We start from the raw sequence: 25809 nt of genomic DNA on the forward strand, positions 1-25809 counted from the left end.
AGCACCTCATGAATGTTGATGTAGTAAACGAGGCCGTGCTCCGTGTTGAAATTCCCCTGTGGCTGTGGGTGCAGACCGACATTCACAGGAGGGAGGGACACCAGGAGGAATGAGGTTTCCTCCACCATTATTAACCCCACCCCAAAAAGAAAAAGAAAAAAAACAAACCTGCAAAATGCATTTTAGGAAGCCGATGGGCGCTGAGCGCTGCTTGGGTGTGAGCGGTCAGCGCACCTTTTCTGCGCTTTGGGTGCTGGAGAGCTGTCTTTCAGCACCTGGGAGGGAGGTGTAGCTACTTTCCTTCTGTAGGTTATAGCGGAATGCAATGCTCTGAGTCTAAAGTGGCATATTGGCCAGTAACCATTATTAGCCAGGAAATATTTGATCCCTGAAACCGCGTTTCCTCAATTCTCCCATCTGCACAGTCTTCCATCAGTACCAATGCATCCACCGAGCAGCATTACACAGGAGCGTATTTGACGGTTTACAGCAGTTAAAGTGAGTGACTTACAACTTGTTACAGTTTATCCATTAATATCACCCTGGTGATCATCAGGGAGAGGGAGGGGATGGTAGAAAGCCCTGATAAAATGTGCGGATTTTATTTACCGTAAGATTTAAGATGGCTTATGGGCATTTGTTGTATTTATTTCAAATGTCCCATATGTATACTTAAGTGTCAGTAACGCATGAACGAATAACAATGCAGTTTTGACTGCTATGATCAAGATGATCTATGATTAAAGTCTGAGATGGAGTGAAATTGGAGAGTAGAGGAATAAACATGCAGTGTGGCTGCAATTCACCACTTCACCATCTGCGTCGTCTATTTCCCCTGTCTCCAAAATGAGCGTACGTCTGGGTCAGAGCTGCCGCGAGAACCGCACATTTTCCCGTCAAGTTTTTTTTTTTTTAGATTCCAGCTTTTAGGTGGTAAGTGACGTACCCACATTTCAGGTCGCATTTTGCACGAGCACAAGCTTCATAAATCAGGCTCCAGGAGATGATGTAATTTTCCCTTTTTTTGTTGATCAAAGTGACTTTGCTTTAAACACTATAACTCCAAACATTTATTTTTAGATATAAGTATTTCTAATACTACTATCTCCTCAGCAAAGTTAGAACTTCCTTCAAAAACCTCATGGGATGAGTCAATATATTCCCAAACTGTCTTGCACATCTTTTTTTTTCTAATAAAATACAATATGTATTTGGTTATAATTCCTACATAACCGCAAAAGCCCATTAAATTAAGTAAGTAAACAATGACATCCTGATTGCCTGGGATATAAATATGACGTTAAGCAGTCGCATGGTTCTGTAGTCCACTTTTCAAAGTAGGAAAGACAAGAGAACTTGCCATTCAGTTAGGCAGAGGTCATAAGTCAGGAAATGTGTGGGACAAACGACACTGAATGACAACTCAGGTTTATCTTCCCACCAAATACTCGTGAGGAGGATGATAAAAGAGGTAGAAACATTTTCAAATCTCATCGGATTATGTGACTGCAATGAAAGATGAATTTAGTTGAAGACTTTTTTTCACATCTTTACCAGGGCTGCGGATAAACGCAGCAAGTTCTTCAGTGATGGCAGAGTTAAAAGAAGGAAGAAAAAAAAACAACATGCTGCCGTTTCCTGCGGCGTGTATGTGTTTGTCATTATTCCCACGCTAAGATGAGCAGTTGGACAGTTTCTCAAAACACGTTCGTCTCTGACTTAAATAGAAACAGATTGTTCCCAGGTGGCGTTTTTTTTTTTTTAATCAGGCTTATGCGGGACGACAACACTGCTTTAAGGTGTAAAGCTATTAGACGAGTCAGAAATGGACACGTGGCCAACCCCCTCCACCACCATCAAACCCACCCCCCCCCTCTAACAATCTTCCACTGCTTGCCTCCTTCATCACATCTGTGGAAGTCATGCCTCTTCTCCGTGCACGGCAGGAATAGAGCTTGATGTGTGTGTGTGTGTGTGTGTGTGTGTGTGTGTGTGTGTGTGTGTGTGTGTGTGTGTGTGTGTGTGTGTCTGTGTGTGCATGGGCTTCATATATGCTTGCACATGCACATCTGGCTTCTCCGTCTCATCCTAAATGCCAGGCCACACCATGTCCGACGGTTGTCCTCAAATCCCCCACATGGAGACTGTCCAACCTGATAAGCGTGCGTACGAGCATATGTGTGTGTGTGTGTGTGTGTGTGTGTGAGTGTGTGTGTGGGTGCGTGTGTTTAGAGGGTAGGGTGATGTAGATTGGACACAAACCCAAAGTCTTCACTTCTCATCCAGAAGATCGGCCCCCCGGGGGGGTGGGATTAGGGTTTCGCACGACTAGCTATCTCGTCGCACCAGCCCCCCCCCCTTCACCACAGAATGTTGCTAACAGTGAAATCTAAACATGCTGACTGCCTTTCTTTTGGAAAACACGCTGTAGAGGATGAAACTGTTTTCAGCACAAACAAATATCAAGTTTAGGTCGGCATTATTAACAAAGCAGCGGGTGGGTGGGTGGGTGGGTGGGGGGGACGTCCTTGAGGTTGTTGAAAGGACTCAAGGCGGAGCACGCGTCGGGGGGGAAAAAGGGAGCAAAGCGCTTTTCATGTTGTTGGTTGAAGGTAATTGAATTCCTTATTGACTTTTCTCAATTCTATTTCAAGTTTATTAAGCCGGGCAGAATTGCCTAATGCGGACCATTAAAGTGAAATTAATATTTTAAAAACAATCCTGGCCCGGCTAGATTGCATTTCATTACGAGTATGGCATTGATTAAAATCCGTCACCACTCATTTAACTCGCCTTACCTGCATATTCTCCGTAGCCAAATAATTAATGGGACCCAGATGTGTATTACAATCAGTCAATTGCAAACATGAAATTAGCTGGCTTTATCAAGTATATCTCGCCTATCCGGTCAGTGGGTGCAGCTTTTCTCCTGAGTATTTTTGTCCCTCCGTTGTCCTTGGAAGTCTGAGGAAGCAGCTTCGCCGACAAGTGCTGATCACAGCGACAAAGGAAACAAATACAGATCATAATTTTTTTAAAAATAACAGGGCACTTCACATTTTGTACGATATGAGACCTGTGTTTGAGTGGTGATGAGCCGTGCCCGGCTTCCTAAGCTCTTTATTTGTTAATCTGTCATTTCAAAGAGCTTCTCATCCGGCAACTTACATGACTTTAAACCCCTGGAGATGTCGCAGTCAGCAGTGATACGGGGCTCTCCGTGTAGGCACGGCTTTATAAAAAAAAAAATGAATATAAAGGGATTATAATATTGTACTCGATGGGCTTTTGCTGAAGCAGATTCAGAATCAATAACCAGTAATTCTGAAGTACTTCAAACGTGACTGTCAGTGTGTAGATCAACCGAGCTAAAAAAAAAAAAAAAGCTATTTAATTGCGGTGTAATGAAAGGGGCTGGAAACAGCAAACGTGCCTTGCCAAAATATTCATAGCCCTTGAACTTTTTTTTAAGATTTTGTCATGTTCTCACAAATATATTATTGGCACTTCTTGTGGTCGACCAAAACATAGCATTGCATTATAAAAAAATGATGAGTTGCACATTTTTTTATTCAGTCTTATTTAATATGATACCACTAGGTAATTCATTGCCTTTCAAAGGCAACTGGTTCTGCTGCATTTTGAGTGCACCTTATGAAGGTTATAAAGGTTATAAATGTCCTGGTCTAAATGCAAAACTAACACATCACATCATGCTGAACACACCATCCCCACAGTGGAACATGGTGGTGGCAGCATCAAGCTGGGGGAATTTTGTGGGGACTTGCAAGCTCGTCAGAGTTGATGGGAAGATGGATGGTGATAGATGCAGGAGAGAAAACCTGTTAGAGGCGGCAAAAGACTAAAGCAGCAGTCTGCTACCTAAGGCTCTGACACTGCAAGTGGCTCTTTGAGCATTCCACAATCACTCTTAATAACTTTAAAATTAATGAAGAACAAACCATATAAAAAAACGAATAATATATATATATATATATATATATATATATATATATATATATATACATATATACAGACAGACAGACAGACAGACAGACAGACAGACAGACAGACAGACAGATAGATAGAGAGAGAGAGAGAGAGAGAGAGAGAGAGAGAGAGAAGAGAGAGAGAGAGAGAGAGAGAGAGAGAGAGAGAGGAGAGAGAGAGAGTGAGAGTAACAAATGTAAGTTTTAGCAATTTTTTACTTTTTTCATGTAATAATAATAATTTCCAGAACATAATGACACCGGTAATATTTTTTTTTTAATCTATCTTTCATTATTTTTGCAAACTATGTGCTTTTTTTTACATTATGGTCCAAAACTATCAACATTCCATAGAAAAGGAATAACCATGAATCCATCCCCTTTTTGCAAAAGCTTAGTTTTCCTGTTTTTATCTAAAAATAGAGATAATTTTTTTTTTAAATAAAAAAAACATTTCCTATATTACCAATTACTCAATTATAGCTTGTCCTTTTTCAAAAGTCATGTAATTACCTGGATTGAGGGAAACGATGGCTTTTTGGATTGTAAGGTTGCAAACCCCTGGACCACAGCATGAGGTGCAGGTTTACCTTCCAGTGGAACACTGACCTGAAATACAGTCATACCTACAATGGAACGGGTCAGAGCAAAGAATGTTCATTCATAAAAAAAGAGCACAAATATAAATTAGCAATCTATGTCACTACTTGAAAATGCAAAAATGTTGAATATTATCGTTCTCATTTAACTTCACAGTTATCTGTTACGTTGTGTTTGTCTATCAAATAAAGTCTCAATGAAAGTTTAAGATTAAAACATGACAAAATGTGAAAAAGTTCAAGGGGTAAAAATACTTTGGAGATGCCCTGTATTCCCTTATAAAAAAAATAATAATAATTGATTGAAATTCCACTTTGTGAACAGCTCTCACATTCTTTTTGCAAGCAGAGTTAGGGAATTGGGCTGCTTGCCAAGACACCGCTGGATGTTAATTGGCAAAGATTGCATGATTCATGGAGTCGATAGCAAAAGGACAGAAAGATCAAGTGAAGAGATAAAGGGGCAGAACGAGGAAAGTTATCCGGATTCCTCCCATTTGGCTGAGTCCTCTCCATTTCCAACCGCAGAGTATTTCCCTGACACGGAAATACTGACTTGTATGTAATTATGAGGTTATGCTACCCACAGCAGTCCATCATTCCAAGTACCAGCACCTGCCATTATTTATTCATTGTTATTCCTCCACCAGAAATACGCCATAATTAGATATTGATTACAAAGTCAATGTGATGAATTAAACAAAATGCCCCCTAACGTCTTCATTTGCCATATGCAGTATCAAATCCCCTGCATAAATCATGGATGAAATGCTACGTTTAAAAGGGTTTTTATCGTTGTTTCTTGGGTTCTGCTCTCGTTATTGCCGTGTCCACAGGCATACACAAACACAACAAGCCCATGGAAGTCACCGATTACATACAACGTTTTTTCCAATGTCCTTTTAAAGGGTCTTTGGATGCATCCTCCTTGCTTGTCCTTGTCAGCCCTGCCCCATCGTATCCGCAGATTCCTGACCTACTGATTTGAGTCATACCAGACATCTTCATGTCTTCAGTTGTCTGTGTCAACAACCACGTAGTCCCCCTTCTCCCGTAGACAATCTGTTAAGTGCATCACAGAGACACCTGAATAACTCCTGATTTCTTCTAATTGCACGCAGTACGGCCGAATGTCTCATCTCTAGGTGTTGCTAACCGAAAAGAAGGTAGGCATCTAAGATTATGACACGGTACCATTTTCCACAGATTGATTTATGTTAGATCTTTGAATGATAATCAAAAACTGGCTCTTAGTAGCCAAAGCTTTCTTGCTCAAGTACTGTGTTCCACCTTCATGGTCTTCGTGATAAATGAAAAAAAAAAGATGTTTATCTGCTGCTCTGGCTGCATAGCTAGATGAAAGGTTCAAGGAGAGTTGTGGATTCAGATGCACTATGACGCTTTATTCTGGAGCATTCAGCACCTGCACATCTATATGTTAGGGTTAGAAATTCCAATAAAGTACCATCTATTGAGTTGGAAAAACCAAAGGGGTTTCACTGATTTTCTATGGAGATGACAGGCTCATCTTTAGTTAATCCGTCATGTATCGTGTCGGAAAAGTATTTGCTTTGTTTCTGCTTTCTTCGTTTTTAGCTGTAGGATTTTTCTGTAAACAATATTTATCACCGAAGATAATCCAATAAGCAGTTTACAATTTTTTTTCCCATTTATTAATGGGGGAAAGCTGCCCAAAAAAACCTGGCCCTGTGTGAAAATGTGTTGCCCTTGAAACCTAACTATTTGCCACCCTCTGCAACAAGTGCCATCAGTTGTTTGTAATGAGTCTTTCACATTCCTCTGGAACAATTCTGGCCAACTATTCTTTTCAAATGCTTGTAATTCAGCCACATTGGAGCTATCCTTTGCCCAACCAGTAACAGTATCTCAATTGAAATGAATTCCAGATTGCAACTATGTCACTCCAAAACCCTGATTTCTCTATTTATTTTTTATCTTTTAGCAGTTTTGAGGTGGACTTCCTGATGTGATTGGGATCATTGTCCTCTTGCATAGCCTCAGTCCGCTTGAGCATAAGGTCACTAACTGATGACCAGACATTTTCTGTGATGATCTTTTTAGATTTTTGAAATGCTGTTAGTCGTACACCAGTTATAATAGGACACACCCTCGTGGTCAAGAGATACGCATGTCATTAATCAGCAGAATATTTTTCCAAACATTTTGAGAATCGTCAGGATGTTTTTTGTTTGTTTTTTTTGGAGGGGGGGGGTTGTTTTTTTTATTTTTAAATTTACATGGATCTTTGTTTTTGCACTGACCTAAACTGAAGCAAGTGAAGACTGCTGAGTTTATTTGGGTTCTTTTTTGACCTCCTCTGCATCTTTGGGATGTTTTTGGTTGGCCAACAACTCCTGGGAAGGTTCCCAAGGGTTCCCTTACTTATCCATTTGTGGATCATGGCTCTTAGTGTGGTTGGTCCAAAGGCCCCAAAAATGGGTTTGTAACCCTTTTTAGATTGATAGATGTTAGTGACTTTGTTTCCCTCCTGTTTTAAAAATTTCTTCATTTCAGAACTTGTTTCCTTTTGTTTTGTTTCTTTGTTTGCATTTTGAAATCTTTCAGCCTACTTCATGCGGTCAGAGGAGTTTCCCTGTTTAGTCCAAAATTGTTCACAACCCTGCAGAAAGAGTTTCTTGCTGGTAGGAATTGTGCCAGGCATCTTTTAAAAGATAATTAATCAATGTTAAATCAATATAGATAATCTGGTTTTGTTAAATGATATTTATATTTATGATTTTTGGCTTAACTTTAGTCTCCAGGTCTGGCAGTAATCAGGCCCGTATGTGACAAGTGAAGTGAACTTTCCAAAAATTTTACTTAATCCTGGTAAATCAGATTTTTTAGGAGTTTTGAGGGTCATGCTTATGCTTTCTACATAAGCCCAGGTGGGTTAAGATATTTTTTTACGATATAACTTCGTAAAACCAGAATTCTGTCTTTACCCAGGTAATGTTAGTCTGATGTCAAAATGAGCTGAAACATTTGCCTCTGACAAAAAGCAAAAACAGATGAAATCTGTAATGAGGGAAGCCCTTTTTCACAGCACTGTAGCAAGCTTGCAAACAGCAAGCATTCCCTGCTGTCTGTTTCTGTGGTTATGAATAAACACATGAAGCATATATGTTGAGTCGTAATGCCACCAACTACAAAAGCAGAAGTTAGACCTGGCATTTGTTTCAACCCTGGTTATAGTCCTCACCTGAAGAAAAAAACTGAGCGTTCTTGGTTTGTTTACCCCATAGAATAGTTTTGTGAGGAATATACTTTCTGTCTAGAGACCCATACACAGGGTTGTGAATAATATAAAGGTAATAGAAATTAAGCAAAGTACAGAAAAGGAGCAATGAGATTTCCATTGTTCTTGTACTGCAGCATTTGTAACAGATGCTGCTACATTCAACCAGGTCCACCTGGCACATGTCTCCTTATTTTTTTCATTATCATCATCTTTCATCATTGAATAAGTTGCTTTTTTTTAATTATCATTATTTTACAATTTTATTGGACACAAAACCTGTTATTTTAATTTCTCTGACATTACATCTGTTATATTTGATTGCAATATGTTTTATTTTTATTTGTTTGTTTCTTCCTTTAATTTGTCTAGTAGCTCCTCAAGTTGCATTGTCCACTGCCCCTTCTGTCCACGCTGCAAACAGCAAGCGAGGTAGGAGCTCTGGAATTCATACGTCATCCTCAGATGATACCCAAGCCTTTCCCCTGTGTGCACTCATGTTTATGTTGACATGTAACCCCTCCCCCCCTGATCCTTGCATCACAGTGGTGGAGAGCTCCAAAAGCTAGTGGTTATATCTCCAGCTCAGGGCTGGACTGACGGCTTTCGGTGTAAACAGCACATGAAGGGCTCGTTCTAGTAGGGAATGGATTCTAAACACCATGAAAGGAGTAAAATGGCTGTTCCTGCTTCAACTATTTTTGGTCATGAACCACGCGTGCATGATTCATGACCTTAGCCTATTTCAAGCATAGACAGAATATTTGTCTTCTGAGACTACGTCCGAATGAGGGAATCATGGAACGTGGAACGCTTTAGCTCACTCTCAGACAGGCCTGGCTGCTTTAGACAAGAAGGAGAATGGACTTGACTTTCTGCGCCTTTTGTTTTTCAAGCCTTGTCTGCTTGGGTATTGGTTGAACTGAGAGAACTGACCTCAATACAGATTCTTAATAACAGCCATCCCTTGGAAGAGAGCTCCATCTGCTAACCTACCTAGTCTGGAACCTCGAGTAGGCTGTCAGTCCATACGGTTGCCAACAACGCTTAAGGGTCACATCTGTCTGAGCTGTGCCACATGGTGTCAGTGGTCACTCAGTGTGACAGAGTGAACCTCACTTGTAGAGTGTTTAGCTGGGGCTGCTCTTTTACCAACAACTATCCTTAGACAGCGCTGCCACAAAGTTATATAGACTGCTCCATGTCTGACAACCACCTTCAACATTCGTTGTGTTTGACATCATACTCCCTGTTGAACACAACTTTTGTATAGTATAAAACCTGCTTTTTAACATAGATTATTGTGCTTAGAAGACATTCTTTCCTGGGTAAAGATCAATAATTCAACGTTATTGATCATCCTCAACTTACCCTGTGAAATTGGACTTTCTTGGTTAAAACCACATATCGGCAGCCCTAATAAAGACGGAAGGATTAGGTGGCTATACATTGTCTGCTTTTTTTCCTTTTTACTTCCTCCGAAGTAGATAATTGGGTCTGTGACTTCGACTTGAGTCACACTTAAGTTGCAAAAACAAAGACGTTAGACTTGACTTAGACTCATGCTTTAAAGACTTGAAACGTTATTGTATTCATTACCTCATATTATTGTTTGAACTTACCCCTTCGGATATTCCGTTGTGTATACAAATAAGTGCCCTTCATTTATGGCAAGGCAAGCACTTTTCAGTAACAAGACGATTCAAAGTGTTGTACATGAACAAAAAAAAGGAAATCTAGTAAAGGAAAACATTACAGATGAAAGTACATTGGATTGGAATAGTTGCAGCAGGTCAGATACAGTATAAAACAAGTTGGACTACAAACTTCAACATTAACATTTAAAGGCAACTCTAAACAAATAGGTTGATGCACTGATAACAAGTCTGTGATGTATTTAGGTGCTAAGCCATTCAGTGATTTATAGACTAACAGGAGTATTTTAAAGTCTATTCTCTGAGATACAGGAAGCCAGTGTAATGACTTTAGAACTGGGGTGATGTTCTCTACTTTCTTAGTCTTAGTGAGGACGCGGGCAGCAGCATTCTGGATCAGCTGCAGCTGTCTGATCCACTTTTTAGGCAGACCTGTAAAAACACTGTTGCAGTAATCAATTCTACTAAAAATAAACGCATGGATTAGTTTTTCAAGATCCTGCTGAGACATTAGTCCTTTAATCCTGGAAATGTTCTTTAGGTGATAGAAGACCAACTTTGTAACTGGGTTTAGATGTTTTTGGAGGTTCAGGTCTGAGTCCATCACTACACCCAGGTTTTGGGTCTGATCAGTTGTTACTAGCCAAAACAGCTAAAGCTGTACACTAACTCTGGATCGCTCATCTATTGGTCCAAAAACAATAATAACTTCAGTTGAAGAATAAAAACAAAACAAAATAAAACAAACAATTTACTCAGCACTCGAGTGGGTTTATAGTCACCTGGTGACATGGCGATGTAGAGCAGTGTGTCGTCTGCATAGTTATGGTAACAGATGTTTTTTGTATGATCTGAGCTAGAGGGAGCATGCAGGTATTGAATAGGAAGGGACCCAGGATGGACCCTTGGGGAATTTGGTGATTTATATTGCCTCTGATGTGAAGTTACCTACTCCTACCTATTTATGGATAGCATGCATGCCAATCTTTGTAACATGGCAGAAAAAGGAGTTTACCGCAGCTTCCCAGTTGGTTAGCTTTTACTTAAGGCTACCATCAACCAGCAGAAAACCACAGACCACAACTCTGACAGAAACATGCATATTATCATGTTAAAGGGCACATTTGATGTATTTGTATTCAACCAGGAACATTTGTGGATCACAGGCTATGGAAGATTCACCAATCAGTTATTGTGTGTTGTAACACCAAGATAATGGTATTTTAATTGACCTCTACATTGAAGTTTTTTTTCTTTTTCGTACAAAATAAACTTACTTACTTACTTACTTACTGGCTTACTTACTTACTTAGTGGCATTTTATTCTCTTTTTACGCCGTGAGTGAAAACAGAAGACAAACAAACATTAAAAATATAAGTACTGTATTTATACTTTGTCAGGAATGTAGCAGCGAACCAAAAAATACATTATATATATATATATATATATATATATATATATATATATATATATACAGAAAAAATATGTATAATTTAATATAATTACCGATACTTCAAATGTTTTTTCTGAAAATTCAAAACTCTCTCATTATCTCACTACCTTGTGACTAGTTTGTCATTCTGTCATTAAACAAATACTTGTGTGCAAACTTAAAATTAAAAGGCAGAATGAGAACATGGTTTTGCAAACTGGCAAATATCCAATTCAATGTAGGGAAAAAAGGAGTATAGAAATAGGCTTTCAGTTAATAATCGCCATAACCTGCTGGATTTTGGTGGAGTGGGTTGATTGGGCATGCATCTAATATGCAAAGGTAAATTTCTGTTATTAGGGACTAGAGACTTTAATTTGAGGTGAAAGACTTTAGCTTTGACCTGAACCTGCCCCTAAAAGATCTGAAACTTGGCTTAGGCCTGGAAAGAAAAACTTGTGAACATGAGTTAACAAAACTATTAAGGTCAACTCAAGGAAAACTACAGTTCCTTTACTACCATCAAGTAGGTAAAGATCCATTCCATTCATGGTTTGACCTGCCTTATGCTTTATGGTGTTCAGTTGTAATCATGTCTCTGTTCCATCTTTGTCGCCTTGTGCTGTGATGTGCTTGAAGTAATGTGACCTCTGAAATCCTACTAACATTGCTATATCTTTGTGATTGTGTGTTTCTAACTGGCCGTACCTTTTTGCCAGACTGACTATGGTCTACAAACATCTCCGCAAACATACAGCATCAGCATTTTTCACCTCGCATGCCATGGCGCCTCGCTCAGACTTTTGCTAACCCTCCTGCTGTAGCGCTCGCAGCACGAACATCTCAACCCTCTTTTACCCGTCTCTTCCCTTCATACCTCCTATCTTCTTGCAAGACTGCGAATGCTTCGGCCACTCCAACCGATGTAGCTACATCGAGGTGCTAAACACCGTCATTTGCGTGAGCTGCAAGCACAACACTAGGGGCCAGCACTGCCAGCTGTGCAAGCTGGGCTACTACCGCAATGCCTCAGCAGAACTGGACGATGAAAATGTGTGCATAGGTTAGTCCCCCACCTGGCCCTCTTCACTGCAGCCATGCTTTCACACCTTTTTTCCACCTCATTTCCTGTCTTTGACTCCTCAGAAGAGATAGTGTCAGTTCATACTGCATCAGTGCGTCATTCAAATAACATTGTCCTGTCCTCATGTCCCAGAGTTGTTCCCGTTTTACTTGCCTCTCTTTTGGCACTAGTGTCATTACACGAATCAGAAACACAAATACAGCAGTTAGGTCACAGTAATTTTAATTCCTTCCATGCAGAAAAATATAAGGACAGTTTAAAGATGTTGTTGTAAAGTTGGTAGTAAACATTTACATTTTTTACGTTGCATATTACACTTGATTCCTAGCTAGAATAAAGCTCGCAGTCAAAAGGTATGAAATAAACTTTATATATGCAGAGTATATCAAGCACAGTGTTTAAAAAAATAAACACCTTTCTTAACAAGTATGATAACCGTAGCTTCTTAGATAAAACCGGAAGATTTAAAATCTAATGTTAATGAATATTTGCCCATTGTTTGTTTTGAACACTTTGAATTTTACATTGTATCGATTCCTTTATTCATGTTTTGTTTGATGTGGTTTATTCGCTGAGGAGGGTAAACAGCTAAGTTAGCTCAGCACATATAAAGCTGGAGACATGGTTAGTAAAGGGTTTTTCAATTGACAATTGAACTATTGCTAACTGTCTGGCATCTCTTAAAATGTCAAACAGGTTGCATTTGTTAACAGGAGTACCACATTTAACCGAGGTCTGTGCTTCACCAAAGTAATAGATGCATAAACTGATAAAACTGTGTCTGGTATATATATATATATATATATATATATATATATATATATATATATATATATATATATATATATATATATATATATATATATATATATGCCAGACATATATATCTCTATATATATATATATCTATATATATATATATATATATATATATATATATATATATATATATATATATAGATAGATAGATAGATAGATAGATATAGATATAGATATACCAGACACAGTTTTATCAGTTTGTGCATAACAGAAATTTACTTTATTTATACATATAAATAAACTTTGCTAGCGTGCTATTCAATGGCCACTTTTTTATAATGCACAACATTAGAAAGGGCCATCATCACCTAGATTTTTTTATTTAAGTTACGACTCATGTGCAGACAGTTTTAAACAACATCTATTTCTTTGCTTTGTGTTCTACAATTCATGTAACTCCCAAGGTAATAGTTGGGTTCCCCATTGAAATCTGTTCCTCGTATTTATAGTGTAAATTCACAGCTCTGAGTGTCAGGTGCATTTGTACGTCCTGAGGGGGAAGTCTGACAGGTAACATGAGTTCTGAGAGAAATTTTTCCAGAGAAGTCACACAGGCAGTCAAAGATGCCAGGCAAGTGCATATGTCATATACATGAAATGGCCTCAGGAGGAGCAGCTGAAACCCGTCACTTGGCATTAAGAGTCACAGAGGCGTTACCGAGTGCCGAGCTCGCCGTCACCCTGACTCTCTTTCCCTGACCCCCCCAGTTTGTCACATGCCGTCACCTCTCTCCTCTTGCTTGACCCCTGGATGTCAGTCAGGGGGAGCCACATGCAACACAGTCACATAAGGTGCAATGTTGTAGTCGGGGACTGTCAAAATAGGTGTCACCTTGACTGCAAAGCGTTCTAGTTTCTGGAAAGGTCAATTAAGCGCAGGTCACCAGAGACAGAGCAGGTTATTTCTTTTCTTTTAATTTCAAAGTGGTGTTTAAGACTGTCCTTCTCTGTTAATGTCAGAAAGGATAGATGTACGTATTGAGAAGCAGTTTTAAATGAATAGGAACTGAAGAATTTATTACTACAATGCCCATTTCAATGTACAGTTCTGTCATTTTTAATCCTGTATTTTGTTTCACTCCATCACCCATCTTCTATCTGTCCATCTTTATCTCTGTGTGAATGGTTCCAACGTCCATCTAAAATCAGATCTACTGATATTGCTTTGCTTTAAAGCTCATTGCATCCTAGGTTCTCATGTAAAGGGCAAACCATTTTAATATTAATTACAAATATGTTGTGTATAAAGTGTTCATGCATTTAAAATCAACTTCATTCTCTGCTCATTTTCTCTATCCTCATTGCCGTTGAAATGGTAGCATTTTTCTCTGTGTAAATTCTTGAAATCCAGTTAGACTTTTTTATCTATCAGAAATATAGGTTAATTTCAATGAATTAGAATATAATGGAAAAGGCTGTTTATTTTGGTAGTTACATTTACACAGTGACATTTATGTATCATGGCGATTGCTTACTCACTGAGGGATACTTTTTTTTTTTTATCTCTGTTCATTTTGATGATTTTGGCTTGCAGATAACGAAACCTATCTGTTCCTAAAATAGAAACATTAAAAAGACCGTAAGAAACAAAAAGATGTTTAATACACAAAAGTTGACCCACTGAATTTTATATCAATATGCCGTTGGTGAAGATTATCGGTCATCCAGGTCATGATCGATCCAAAAAGAAGGTAAAAAAAAAAATAACAAGTGGACTTGTGTTCTGAAATTTCAGAACAGAAGTCCACTTGTTATATATTTTAACCTTCTTTTATATAACTATGTACTGTACAGTACATCTAATCCGTATAGCTATTCTTTTGAGTAAATTACTACAGCTGTGCGGCATGCCATGGAGGACATCTGCCTGTGGCTCTGCTGAGGTGTTAAGGAAGCCCAGGTTGCTTTAATAGATGCAGGCTAGTTTAATGGCCAATCTAGCACAGTGGGACCATGACCGTTTTCTGGCTATGTGGTCAGGTTGTTAATTCCTTCTGGAAAGGAAACAACTGTGCTAACTTTGGAGTGGAGAAAACACAATAACCTCAAGAAGCTCAAATTCTTCTTTTCTCCACTCTTCCTCCGGACTCCAGGACCATGCTAGGAAATGGTGAACTTATTTTATTTATGAAAAAGTGGACCTTTAGTCCTCAGCCCAGGTAAGATGCTTCAGCTATACACTGGGAAAGAGACTGTCTTAGCCCTCATCCTGGATATGAAAGGATGTGGTTGCTCATCAAACTTTGACTCCAGCTGCAGTTCAAACCTTGTAAATCTCCCCAAATCTCTTGAAGGACTGGCGGTTATCCCAATTCTTTGTACACATCTTTGTGACACAGTGTTTTTCTTTCACTTAATTTTCCATTAAATTGCTGCCACTGCCAGCTTTTTGTTTGTTTGTTTAGTAACAAACTGTTTGTGACTTACTCTCTCCTCGTGGATGGTGTCAATGAATGTCTTCTGGACAATTGTCAAGTCAGCAGTTTTGCCCATGATTGTGTATGCTATAACATGACCATAAAATAATATTAAAATCCTTTTTTATTGGCCTTGTCCAATATCCCACTTTTCTGACAAAGCATTTCAGTTTTCCTTAGCTGTGAGCCGGAATGATCAGAATTGACAGAACTAAATCCCTCTGTGCATAATGGCTCTATCTGTGGGTCACAACGTTTTCAGTTGATTTAATGAAATAAACTCACTTTTCCATGTTATCCTATTTTACTAAAGGAAGCTTCTAACACAACTCGAGAAGCTGTGAGATTCCTTGACGTGTGTCGGGGAACTCAAAGCACCGCAACTATTCTCCAGCCTGTGTGTGTGTGTGTGTGTCTTGTTTTTTCAGAGTGTAATTGTAATCCTTCTGGCTCAGTCAGTGATCGCTGTAATGGCACAGGATATTGTATATGTAAGGAGGGCACTACGGGCCCCAAGTGTCAGGAGTGTCTGCCCGGCTATTTGTGGGAAAATGGCTGCAAATGTAAGTAGAACCACCACCACCACCACTCTCCCTATCTGCAAACTGCCCGACTGTTCTCCCCTCCCCTCAGCTCTGTCTCCTCCTGCTGTCTCTCTAAGATGTTTGCCCTCTCTGTGTAATCCCCGAGCTTTCGGGTGGAGGAATGTGCTGCACATGCAAGTCCTCGCCCTTTGCGACGGATACCCCCCGTCATCCCTTTTCTACGCCATTACCGGAACCTCCATTTCACCCGTCCTGTGGCTGCATTACTAATGTAGGATCAGCAGGTGCCTGTTATGGCCTCCAGAAGAAAAAGAAGCGACGGCATGGCAGGATGCATGCTGCTCTGTAACTCAGCCGCAGAGGCGTCCCGCACACAATCGGCACAACAGCTGAGTCAATATTGACTGCTTGACAGGCTGCCTGTGATCCTCCGTGCCGGCACACAACAGGACAATGACGCCCAACACTAACATTTTTATTTATTTTTTTTGGAAAGGAGAAACAGGTCGTTTTCAGGTCCAACACATCCATTATAGTCTGCCGTTTGTATTTCCTCCAGTCATTTTACAAAGCATGCCCCACGAAGTCTTTGTTTTCCTCCAAATGTCACCAATTTTTCATTGTTTTCATCAAGTCACGCTATCAGCGACAAACCTACAGGCAGGGAGAGAGAGGCATGAACCTCAAGTGGGAAGGGGATTTTTAAAACTTTTGACGAATAAATCTGGAGATAGAAAACATTCATGCCCACTCTGATTATTCTCCAGGCGGAAAATACAAAGCTAATTCAGGTCTGACATGCAGGGGGGATTTTATGTAGACGTTTAGAGGATTCTTATGTTTATTTTCTTTCTGGGTTTTAGATTTAAAAATAATTACACACCCCGTTTTAACTGTTGTTCACAGAACTTGAAATATCAATTCAAAAAGCAACAGATGACTGCAACATTCATTAACCTTTGTCCTAAAAGAGCTGACTGGGGAAAGAACATTTCTCTGCAACTGCCACAACAAATAAAAGAAAAAAAAAGATAAATGGATGTCTTGATTCAACTCCAAGTCCTGATTGCAGCATATTTGAGCAATCTGTATCAAGCTGACTGCAGTTAAAAAAAGAGCAACACGGCCCAATACAGTGATTAAGCCAACTCTGAGGAAAAGTAAAACAAGGCATAACACTTATACTAAACTCTAAAGAGGAAGAATGTGTTTCTAAGCCAAACGGAAGGAAGGGTGCACAGTTTTTTATAGACAGGATCTGTTGACACCGTTAGCAACATAACCAATGTCTCATGCTAAGATGGACTAAGACGGAACAGATCATTGGTCTCCAGCCATGGAAAGTTTTATCAGAAGCGTTTGCACCAAGGAAAGAAACAAGATCAAAAAGGACGGTGTTGACCAGACGTCACCGATTTGGGACGAATTGCTTTGTTAAAAATAACAACGATGTGTGCCCTACACCAAAGTGAGCTGCTAGAGCCACAGTATGCAGTTCCTTCTTGACAAGACATAGCCGACAAATCGCAGCCTGGGCATCACATGTGGGGTGTTACTTCGGCAGAGCCTCCAAGCAAACATCATTGAGATTCTAAACAGATCAGAAAACTATTTTACATCATATTGCAAAAACAAAAACTGCTTTAGTTGGTTGTGCATGATGGGGAACATACATCAGGAGCATCATGGTCAATCACACCAGCAGATCCGCATCACTCGGCTGCTTCACTTTTGACCCCTTTAGGCGTGGACATCATTTATCAGTAGCATTAACAACAAAGCTGTTTCTAAACAGGCTTGTTGGGCACCACGTCAGCCTCCAAAATATGCTACCATGGTCGGGCTTTCATATCAAATAATGTCACATTAAATAATCACTTTTTCACATCTTAGACAGCTGATGCATGTTCCCCTTACTAGAGCAGCATCAAAGAAACAGTAGCAGATGTAGCAGTCATCTTTAGCATTTTAAAACTATGTAGACACCAAGTTGTCAAATGTATCCCCAATCCTGGTTTATTAGTATAAATTGATGGTAATTTTGGGTATATAAGATAAGATAAGATAAGATAAGATAGTCTTTATTGATCTCACAATGGAGAAATTCACTCGTCACATCTGCTCACAAGAAGGTGCAGATTAGGGAAGGTGCATTCAGTTATATACAGTGAATCTTCATATATACAATGGATCAAAAAGAATACCAAAAAATACAAAAAATACAATACAATTGTGAGGAAGTCAGTGCTGTAAGACAGCAGGTATGGGATTGTGACTCTATATTGGCAAATATTGAAATTACTTGGGTCACTATTGAGATATTCCTGTAAAGATCTGTGCCTGTATTCACAAAGAACCCTAAGACTAAAAGTAGAGTTTTCTTAGAATTTTACCTCAGTAAGATAAGAGTTATTCACAAAGCTCCTTAGGCCGTAGGAGAGCTCCTAAAGTGACAAAATGTTAGGAGTAGTGAGGAGGACTTTTAGCTTAAGTGGGTCTTAAGCAGGGAAGATGGGAGAAACAGAGAGAGCTGATTGGCTGATCCACCACCTAAATAGAGGAGGAAATTAGCACAAAATGCTATTTAACAATCAGACAATTATTAATATGTAGATAAGATAAACTTTAATTAATTTCTCCCTATGGGGATTATAGTTTCAGCGCTTGAACAGGTTAAAAGTGCAGCTCTAGTAACATAGTTTTATTGAGGATAAATAAATATTAGGGAAATATTGAATGGCAATGAATAAAATGTGGATAAATGTACAAAGAATGTAGTACAAATGACTATTTTATAATATTTACAGAAATGGGAAAAGCCAAAGACAAATATATACATAAATAATCTACAGAAGATAAAAGAGGTGAGAAAGTATTTCTGTATTGTACATAATGATGTCAGTATCCTAAATGGTCATCTAGAAGTTTGCTTGTGTGATGCCATCTTCTCCCTGACTTTTACTGCTGCAAGGAGTGATTCTGAATTTCCAGGCTAGTGCATAAAAGCACCAAGACACACAGAGAAAAAGGCGCATTGATCTATGCTTCACAGTCTGCCTATTTGCGCCCTGATCAGCAACACTCCTCTGCTCTCCTCCCGGAGTTGTGTGGGCAGAGGCGCTGCTCCTCTCAGTATTTTTGCTACATTTTTTATTTTTACATTTTATGTCGGTCGTTTTGTCAAATACAACCACTTTATACAAGCAGGCAATCCCAGTAAAATGCCAACAGGTGAGTGCACATTAACATCAAATAGATGAAGTAGTAAAATGACGAGTATGGCGAGTAAACATTAGCAAATCAAAAATGATAGTGAGGATGTAAATAAGGTGCATTTAAACATTTTGATGTGATGCTGTGTGACAATATTTTTAATTTTGCTAAGTTTCATCACCATCAGACACTTCCTAATCCAGTCTAATTGGTTAGTTTCTCTCACTACATTCTCTCATTACTAGGAGTACATTTGTGGGTTTTTTTTTCTAGTACTATTAACCAATCACAGCTCCTAAAAGACAGCGTCATACCTAGCAATGGGGTCAACCACACCTCCTCACTCAGATAAAAGGTAACTTCGTTACTCAGAGTCGCTCTCAGCAGCTATCAGAATCAGTCTTAAGCTGAGGATGGAAGGACGATTATACCCAGTATAACAAAGTGTTTCTGAACAGAATTATCGACTATAGTTTAAGATAAGCTAATAGCATATTCATTGCACGAGAAAAAAAACAACTACAGATACAGATTTAGAAAAGAAAATAAGTTACTTAATTAGTTCTTACATCGGACATCCAGATAGACAAGTAAGGAGGAATTAAGTTATTTAAAATACAAACTGGAAACAAGTATGCACAAAAAACAATAATTCAATAACTTAAATATGACAACGTTCAATATAGTAATAGAGTAGGTCAATACCTGGCCAATCAGCTCAAATGCAAAAAAATAAATACATAAAAAGATCTAACATTCCCGCTATTCTAAATTTAACAGGAGAAACAGTTCAAAAACCCCAATACATCAATGTTTTTATATCCTTTCAGTTATGTAAACCAGATCATAATCCAAACTAAATGGAAATAGAAGCCTTCTTGAAAGAAACCGATCTGCCTCATTTATCCGCTGACAGGGCAATTATGTTAGCCCTTCCTTTTAAACAAGATGAACTTCACTGAGCCCTATTTCCAATGCTCAACAACAAATCACCCAGACAAGATGGATTTCCTGAAGTTACATGAACAATTTTGGATATTATCGCCACATCTACCAGATTGATTATGTGTAGCACTACGTTCTGCACATTATCAATCTGGGACCGCTCATGTTGAATCCGTTTGGGGAAAGGCGGGACATTCAGCAGAACTTTCCGAGCTGATTGGGCGAAGCGGCACCTAGTGACTGCCTACCAAAGGTTGGTTTTAGCCAATCATGGTATCAAATTAAAACATAAACAGCATGTATCATGAGAAAACACAAGAAGGTTAGCTAGTCAATGCACTTTTTCCTGTACCTCTTTCAAACAAGAAATCATGGATTTTTACTAAACAGATGTGATAGGAGCAGCTGCTCATGTGCCCTCCTGCGCTGCCATGCTTATTTTGGTTTGGTTGTTGGCCACACCAAACCTATTGGCCACATATTCACAGTTAAAATGAAGATACTTCCACAACTATCTCTATCGACATATTTGTGTATTACTTCTGTTGGGAAAAAAAATATCCCTATCAACCCTGCAGAAGTTTCAGTTTGACAGTCATAGCAAGTCATGAGTGAAATCAATGTAAAAACACTTCTACATCAGAACAGCCCATATCTAATACCATCAACTTAAAAAAAAACTCAGTACTTCAAGGCAGCGACAAAACATTCAGCCCTGATAGCCTGGTGGAAAGTTTGGGCACCTTGTAAGCAGAATCCAATCTGGCTCAAGCCTGGTTTTCAAGTCCATAACATCCCAATACAATATTTATAATGGGAAGAAAATGAAATATCTCATTTCCAACATCTGTTTCAAAATATTACATTTGTTTCTTTTAGAGCATTGATTCAGAAGTGTGGAGTAAGGAGAAAAGAGTTCCTCCGCTATCAACACCTTAGATCCACCTTTAAAGGGGACCTATTATGCTCCCTTTTATTATTTAGGCTAGGTCTAAGGACTATACTAAACATTTTCATTACATTTTCTGCCCAAAATCATTGTCAGATAATGAGATTTCACATTCCCATTTTCACCTACATTGAGCTCCTTTCAGAATGAGCTGTTTTTAGGGCTCCATCAATTTTATGCAAATAGGCTGTAGCTGGCCACGCCCCCGACTCAGTGTTTACACTTGCACTTTATGCACATGAAAATGGCCGCAAACGTATGCACAATGGTACAACAATACATCCTCGACCCTGAGTAAGACTCCTTCTCAACCAGCAAAAACGCAGCAACAGTTTCTGGATGGGAAATAAGTAACATATTCCTACAGGGAAACCTTAGAAAGAGTTCCAGAGTTATACTGAAAACCACATTTTTGCAGTGTTGGACTATCCTGTTGTATTTTTTACCTTTTATATTTATTTAAAAAAAATAGGAAGCTAAGAGCGCTAGCGTTACTGTGGGATTTTCAATGTGGGATTTTATAACTTCAAAAGCAGATTTTATAACTTCAAAAGCAGGTGATCAAAAGCAGAGTGATTTGAAAGACAAGTTAAAACTTTGCATGGCAGAGTTTTACTTTGCTTAGGTTGCTAGGCTCGGGGCTGGGCTAACTGTGATTGTTAGGCAGGGGCAGTGCCACCCGATTGTGACTAAATGATCACAGGGTTTTTTAAACAGCTCATTTTCCAGACACCATCAATCATTTTATTTATTTCTTAAAACAGCTCATTGAAATCATCTAAAGTATTGGATGAATTAATAAAAAAATATATGTAATACAAAGAAAAACTCATCAAGACTACATAAATACATTCATAACAACATATTTACGTCTACCAGTAACTCAAACCAAACATTTGTAGAAAGTAATTCACAGATCACACATCACTAAAAAAAAAATTAAATGGCTTTTGCAAATAGACACACTTGCATACAATGCACCTTGAGTAGCACTGATGACTTAATTAATTCCACCTGGACTAGCACACCTGTTCACCTGTCCACTATACAGAAGCTGAAAGTCTCCCAAACAAATACATAGGTCCACTCATTGTTTCTCTACCACCAAGAAAACAATTCTTTTTGACTGGAAATCAAAGAAACTGTCCCATATTAACATCTGGACAAGCCTTCTCACTGAATATATACACCTGGAAAATATTGCAATTCATAAGAAAAATATAATGTATTTTACTTTTACAATAATTCAAACCCATTTTAGAGTCACCTAAACTAAACGGAACACCTGGGGGAGATGCCATGCAGATTGCATAAAACACAAATTAATAAGGCTAACAAAATAAACGGACAAAATGTCGGCACACTCATATACTTATCTTTTACTGTTATTGTTATTTATCTGTGAAATTAATTTACTTAACACTTCCAGTATTTTATCTTAACAGTTACACTTAAATTGCATAAAACAAAGGAATAAGGAAGGAAATAAGATTATTTAAAAAAAACTATAATACACAAAGAGGATAGGATAAGCATGGTTTAAGAGGGATTTACAACCCACTCTGCAGTGTCTTTTTTAATGAATCACGCAAGATTAGGGGTGCCACAAGTTTAACAACCTTTTAGTATAATAGCAGAAGAACAGGGCATCCATGTCAGCATTGGCTGATATGGGTTTGAAAGAGTGCCTCTGGATTGGGGGGATACTTTCATGTACTCTGCACCCTCTGCACAGAGCCGACCATCTCAGGAGGTCAAAATGAAAACAATAATTTAATAAAATCCCCCCTCTCCATTTACTAAATTACACATTTATGTGTTTATTTACCTGTTATTTTACTTTTTCATTAATTTTTTGCTCCTCATACTTTGTAATTATAATGGTTATTTAGTTATTTCATATTTACTGTTATGATTATTCATATTATTCTGGTTATTTTTTTATCCTTAAACGGAGGAAGATTTTTTTCTGTAGTTGTTAGAGCTTATTGCTGACTATGAAACTATTTCACTTACCGTATCATATCAATCAACTGCCAAAGTGCAGTAATGGACTACACTTGACTCTTAATAATATCTGGGCATAATCTTTTGCTTACCTTTTTGTCTTACCGCTCTTGTTTGTTGTGTTTACCTCACGATAAAAAAAAAAAAAACTTAAGGCAACCTAATGATAATTTATTTTTTTACTGTATTCAGTCATTGTCTGTCTGCAATGTTCAAATAAAGCAAAACCTGCTGCATTATGATTTACATTCAGTGCAAAATACACTGGGTTATTTTAGTCATTTTGGCACAGATGGATCTTCATTAAAATGCACTGTTTTTCCACTGCAACTTGTTGGTGGCTACTAATATATTCAGTGTGTACAGAGTAAACACACACTGTCAACGTGCACATCTGTTTCCACACAAAGGGACGTTTGAAAGGGAGAAGCGAGCATGGCTCACATCCCATGCCCTCTCAGGGTGAAATCCTGTCCAAATCCATCTACTAGAAATTTTAAAGCTGAAGTTATTCTAGATAGATTAGCATCCAAGCAATAATCACGTATCAATACCTGATGTGTGATATTAGTAGCAATCTCCTCTTCCAGTAGGTTCCCTGAGATTTCTGTAAAACTGGATACACCAAAAATTGTATTTATCTCAGAATCGAACACCCAACGAGGGATAGAACTGGCCAACTAAAGTCACAACAACTGTTCACACATAATCACCTGATGTTCAGCTACAATTATGAAGTTTTACCCTCCAAAGAGAATGAATAACAGAACAGTTAGACCGCACCAATATGCCACAGTTTCCTACATGAATATTGATAGAGACTTGTTGTTCTTGGCCTTGCAGCTAATTAAAGAAGGCAATAATGACAAAACATGAGCATCATAACACCACAATATGCCATGAATGTGTATTTTTTTTAATTTATTTAACAGATTGATATAGGTTTACCTAGTCATCTAAATATTGCAATTTTAAATATGTAAAAGCTCAAGGAGGGACAAGAGATGAGTAAAAATTATATTTTTTCCTGTACTATTAGAAATAATTTGGACAATGTGTTTGATGACAGGAGATCAAAGTCGCCTTTGGTCATGTATGGCCTCCAAGTTTAAATAGTATTTAGCAGTAGTAGTTAGTAGTTTAAATGTTTTAGTCTTGGTCATTTCTTTTCTTTTTTTTTTTTGTCTTTGCTGATGCAATACTTCTGTTCATGCAGTCAGAGTGAAAAATGCAATTAAAACTTAAATCTCTCCTCAAACACATCATTTTCCCAGACACGTACACCTAGTTCACTGGTTCCCTCTCTAAATATTATCACTCATATCAAAGGCAAACACAACAAATCTTGTCATTTACTGCCTGTGCCTCCTTTGTTTACCGGCAGTAATGCGAAATAGTCGATGTGGGGAGATTGAAAGCGGATAAAGCCGCAGAGCTCTAAAAGGAGCTGAGTTCTGAGGCTACATTGGAGCACCTTTAATCTTACTGAACTTGCATGTCTGACACATCTAGTTATTGACGCTTATTTTCAAACAATCAATATCTGTGTTTCATGTTAGATTTTGGCTCTGCTTAATTGGCTGGCGATGGAGCGCTCTGCCTGCAGGGGATGGCCATTATCTGGACCTACCTTTGAATTCTGCTGAACTTTCCTTTCAGCTTTAAGCTTCATGCTGAATTCTTTTTTAACAGGGTCCAAAGAGAAAATGCAATTCTAATTTAATATGTCATGTAAAGCAAATAGTAGAATTTCAATGTGTACCTTTAACATCAAACCAGACTAAGCTCCAGTTGGCTTACCAAAAAATATTTCTATTTGCAAGATGCCAGAATAACAAGAGCACATTTTTTTATTACTTCCTTTAAATGTAGAGATTTATATAAACTAAGATCACTATGCCTTTAAACAACTTGGAAAACCCCAGATGGTTATGATTTGTCTTGATTCACAAAATTTTTGTAAGATGGAGGCAAACTTTAAACAAACTCCTAGAATGTAAATCGAAAAATTAAATGGTTCTGTCACTTAGAGAATAATGTTCCTGGGTCCAAACTGTGCAACTGATGCCAGAACGAATCCTGAAGACCGTGCGAGGATGCTGGCTGAAGCTGGTCAGAAGGTGAACCAAGCATTGTGCTGACTTACCTCTCTGCTGATGCTTAAAACTTGCCTTTATGCTGTAGTAATTGAAATATTGGGTAAATAGATATATCTTTTTAACTAAAAGGAAAAGCTTGTAGCTCACAATGTTGTAAATAAACATTAACGATGTACTGGTATTTGGCAGCAGTATTCTAAAGCTAACACAGGGTTGTGCAAAAAATGCATAGCACATTTTATGCATAGCACACAGGAAGGAAAAGTACTGCTTTTAGTTAGTTTTGCGAATAAAACCCAGAAATCTGCAGTGTGCCTTTATATTCAGCCTTCTTCACTAGAAATGAAATGCTATGCAACCAAGTGCCCTCAGAATTCACCTGTGTGCACTTCAATGTCAGCATTTATTGTGTACATCAGCTGTTGCGTCTACAGACAGAGACTGATGGTGCCTGCTGATACAGCGCCTTAAACATATCTTTATATTCGGCCAGAAGTTATATAGGAACCACAGCAAACATGTGGAAGAAGGTGCTCTGGTCAGATGGGACGAGGGTTAAAGTCTTTGGTCTCCATGGTTATAAACGTGGCAGAACACAAACACAGGGCACCGCCTGAACATATCACTCCCAACTGTGGGACATGGTGGTGAGAGCATCATGGTGTGGACAGGCCTGTTTCAGGAAGAACAGAGAATCTCCTCAGAGTTGGTGGGAAGGTGCATTTACAACTCGTGGCAGTAAATTGAGATGGAGGTTGTCCTTCCATCAAAACAACAGCCCTAAACATCACAGCCAG

The 25809-nt window shown here is 38.6% G+C and overlaps 1 protein-coding gene across 10 annotated transcripts in view; it reads left to right on the plus strand.

Annotated features, from left to right (window-relative positions):
• Window positions 1-25809, plus strand: part of ntng1a (netrin g1a) — a 190625-nt gene that overhangs the window by 156277 nt on the left and 8539 nt on the right. For 2 of the 10 annotated variants that reach the window (XM_036124782.1, XM_036124781.1), the window contains exons 6-7: window positions 11831-11998; window positions 15683-15817. The exons of 1 other annotated variant lie outside the window; for it this stretch is intronic. In XM_036124782.1, coding sequence (XP_035980675.1) covers window positions 11831-11998; window positions 15683-15817 — 303 coding nt within the window. Of the gene's footprint in view, window positions 1-5709; window positions 5755-8219; window positions 8280-11830; window positions 11999-15682; window positions 15818-25809 lie in introns of all 10 variants that reach the window. 7 more of the 10 variants (XM_036124786.1, XM_036124783.1, XM_036124784.1 and 4 more) reach the window with 7 other exon arrangements.

This window comes from Fundulus heteroclitus, chromosome 21, assembly GCF_011125445.2.
Source record: "Fundulus heteroclitus isolate FHET01 chromosome 21, MU-UCD_Fhet_4.1, whole genome shotgun sequence".
In the NCBI taxonomy this organism is placed as follows: Eukaryota; Metazoa; Chordata; class Actinopteri; order Cyprinodontiformes; family Fundulidae; genus Fundulus; species Fundulus heteroclitus.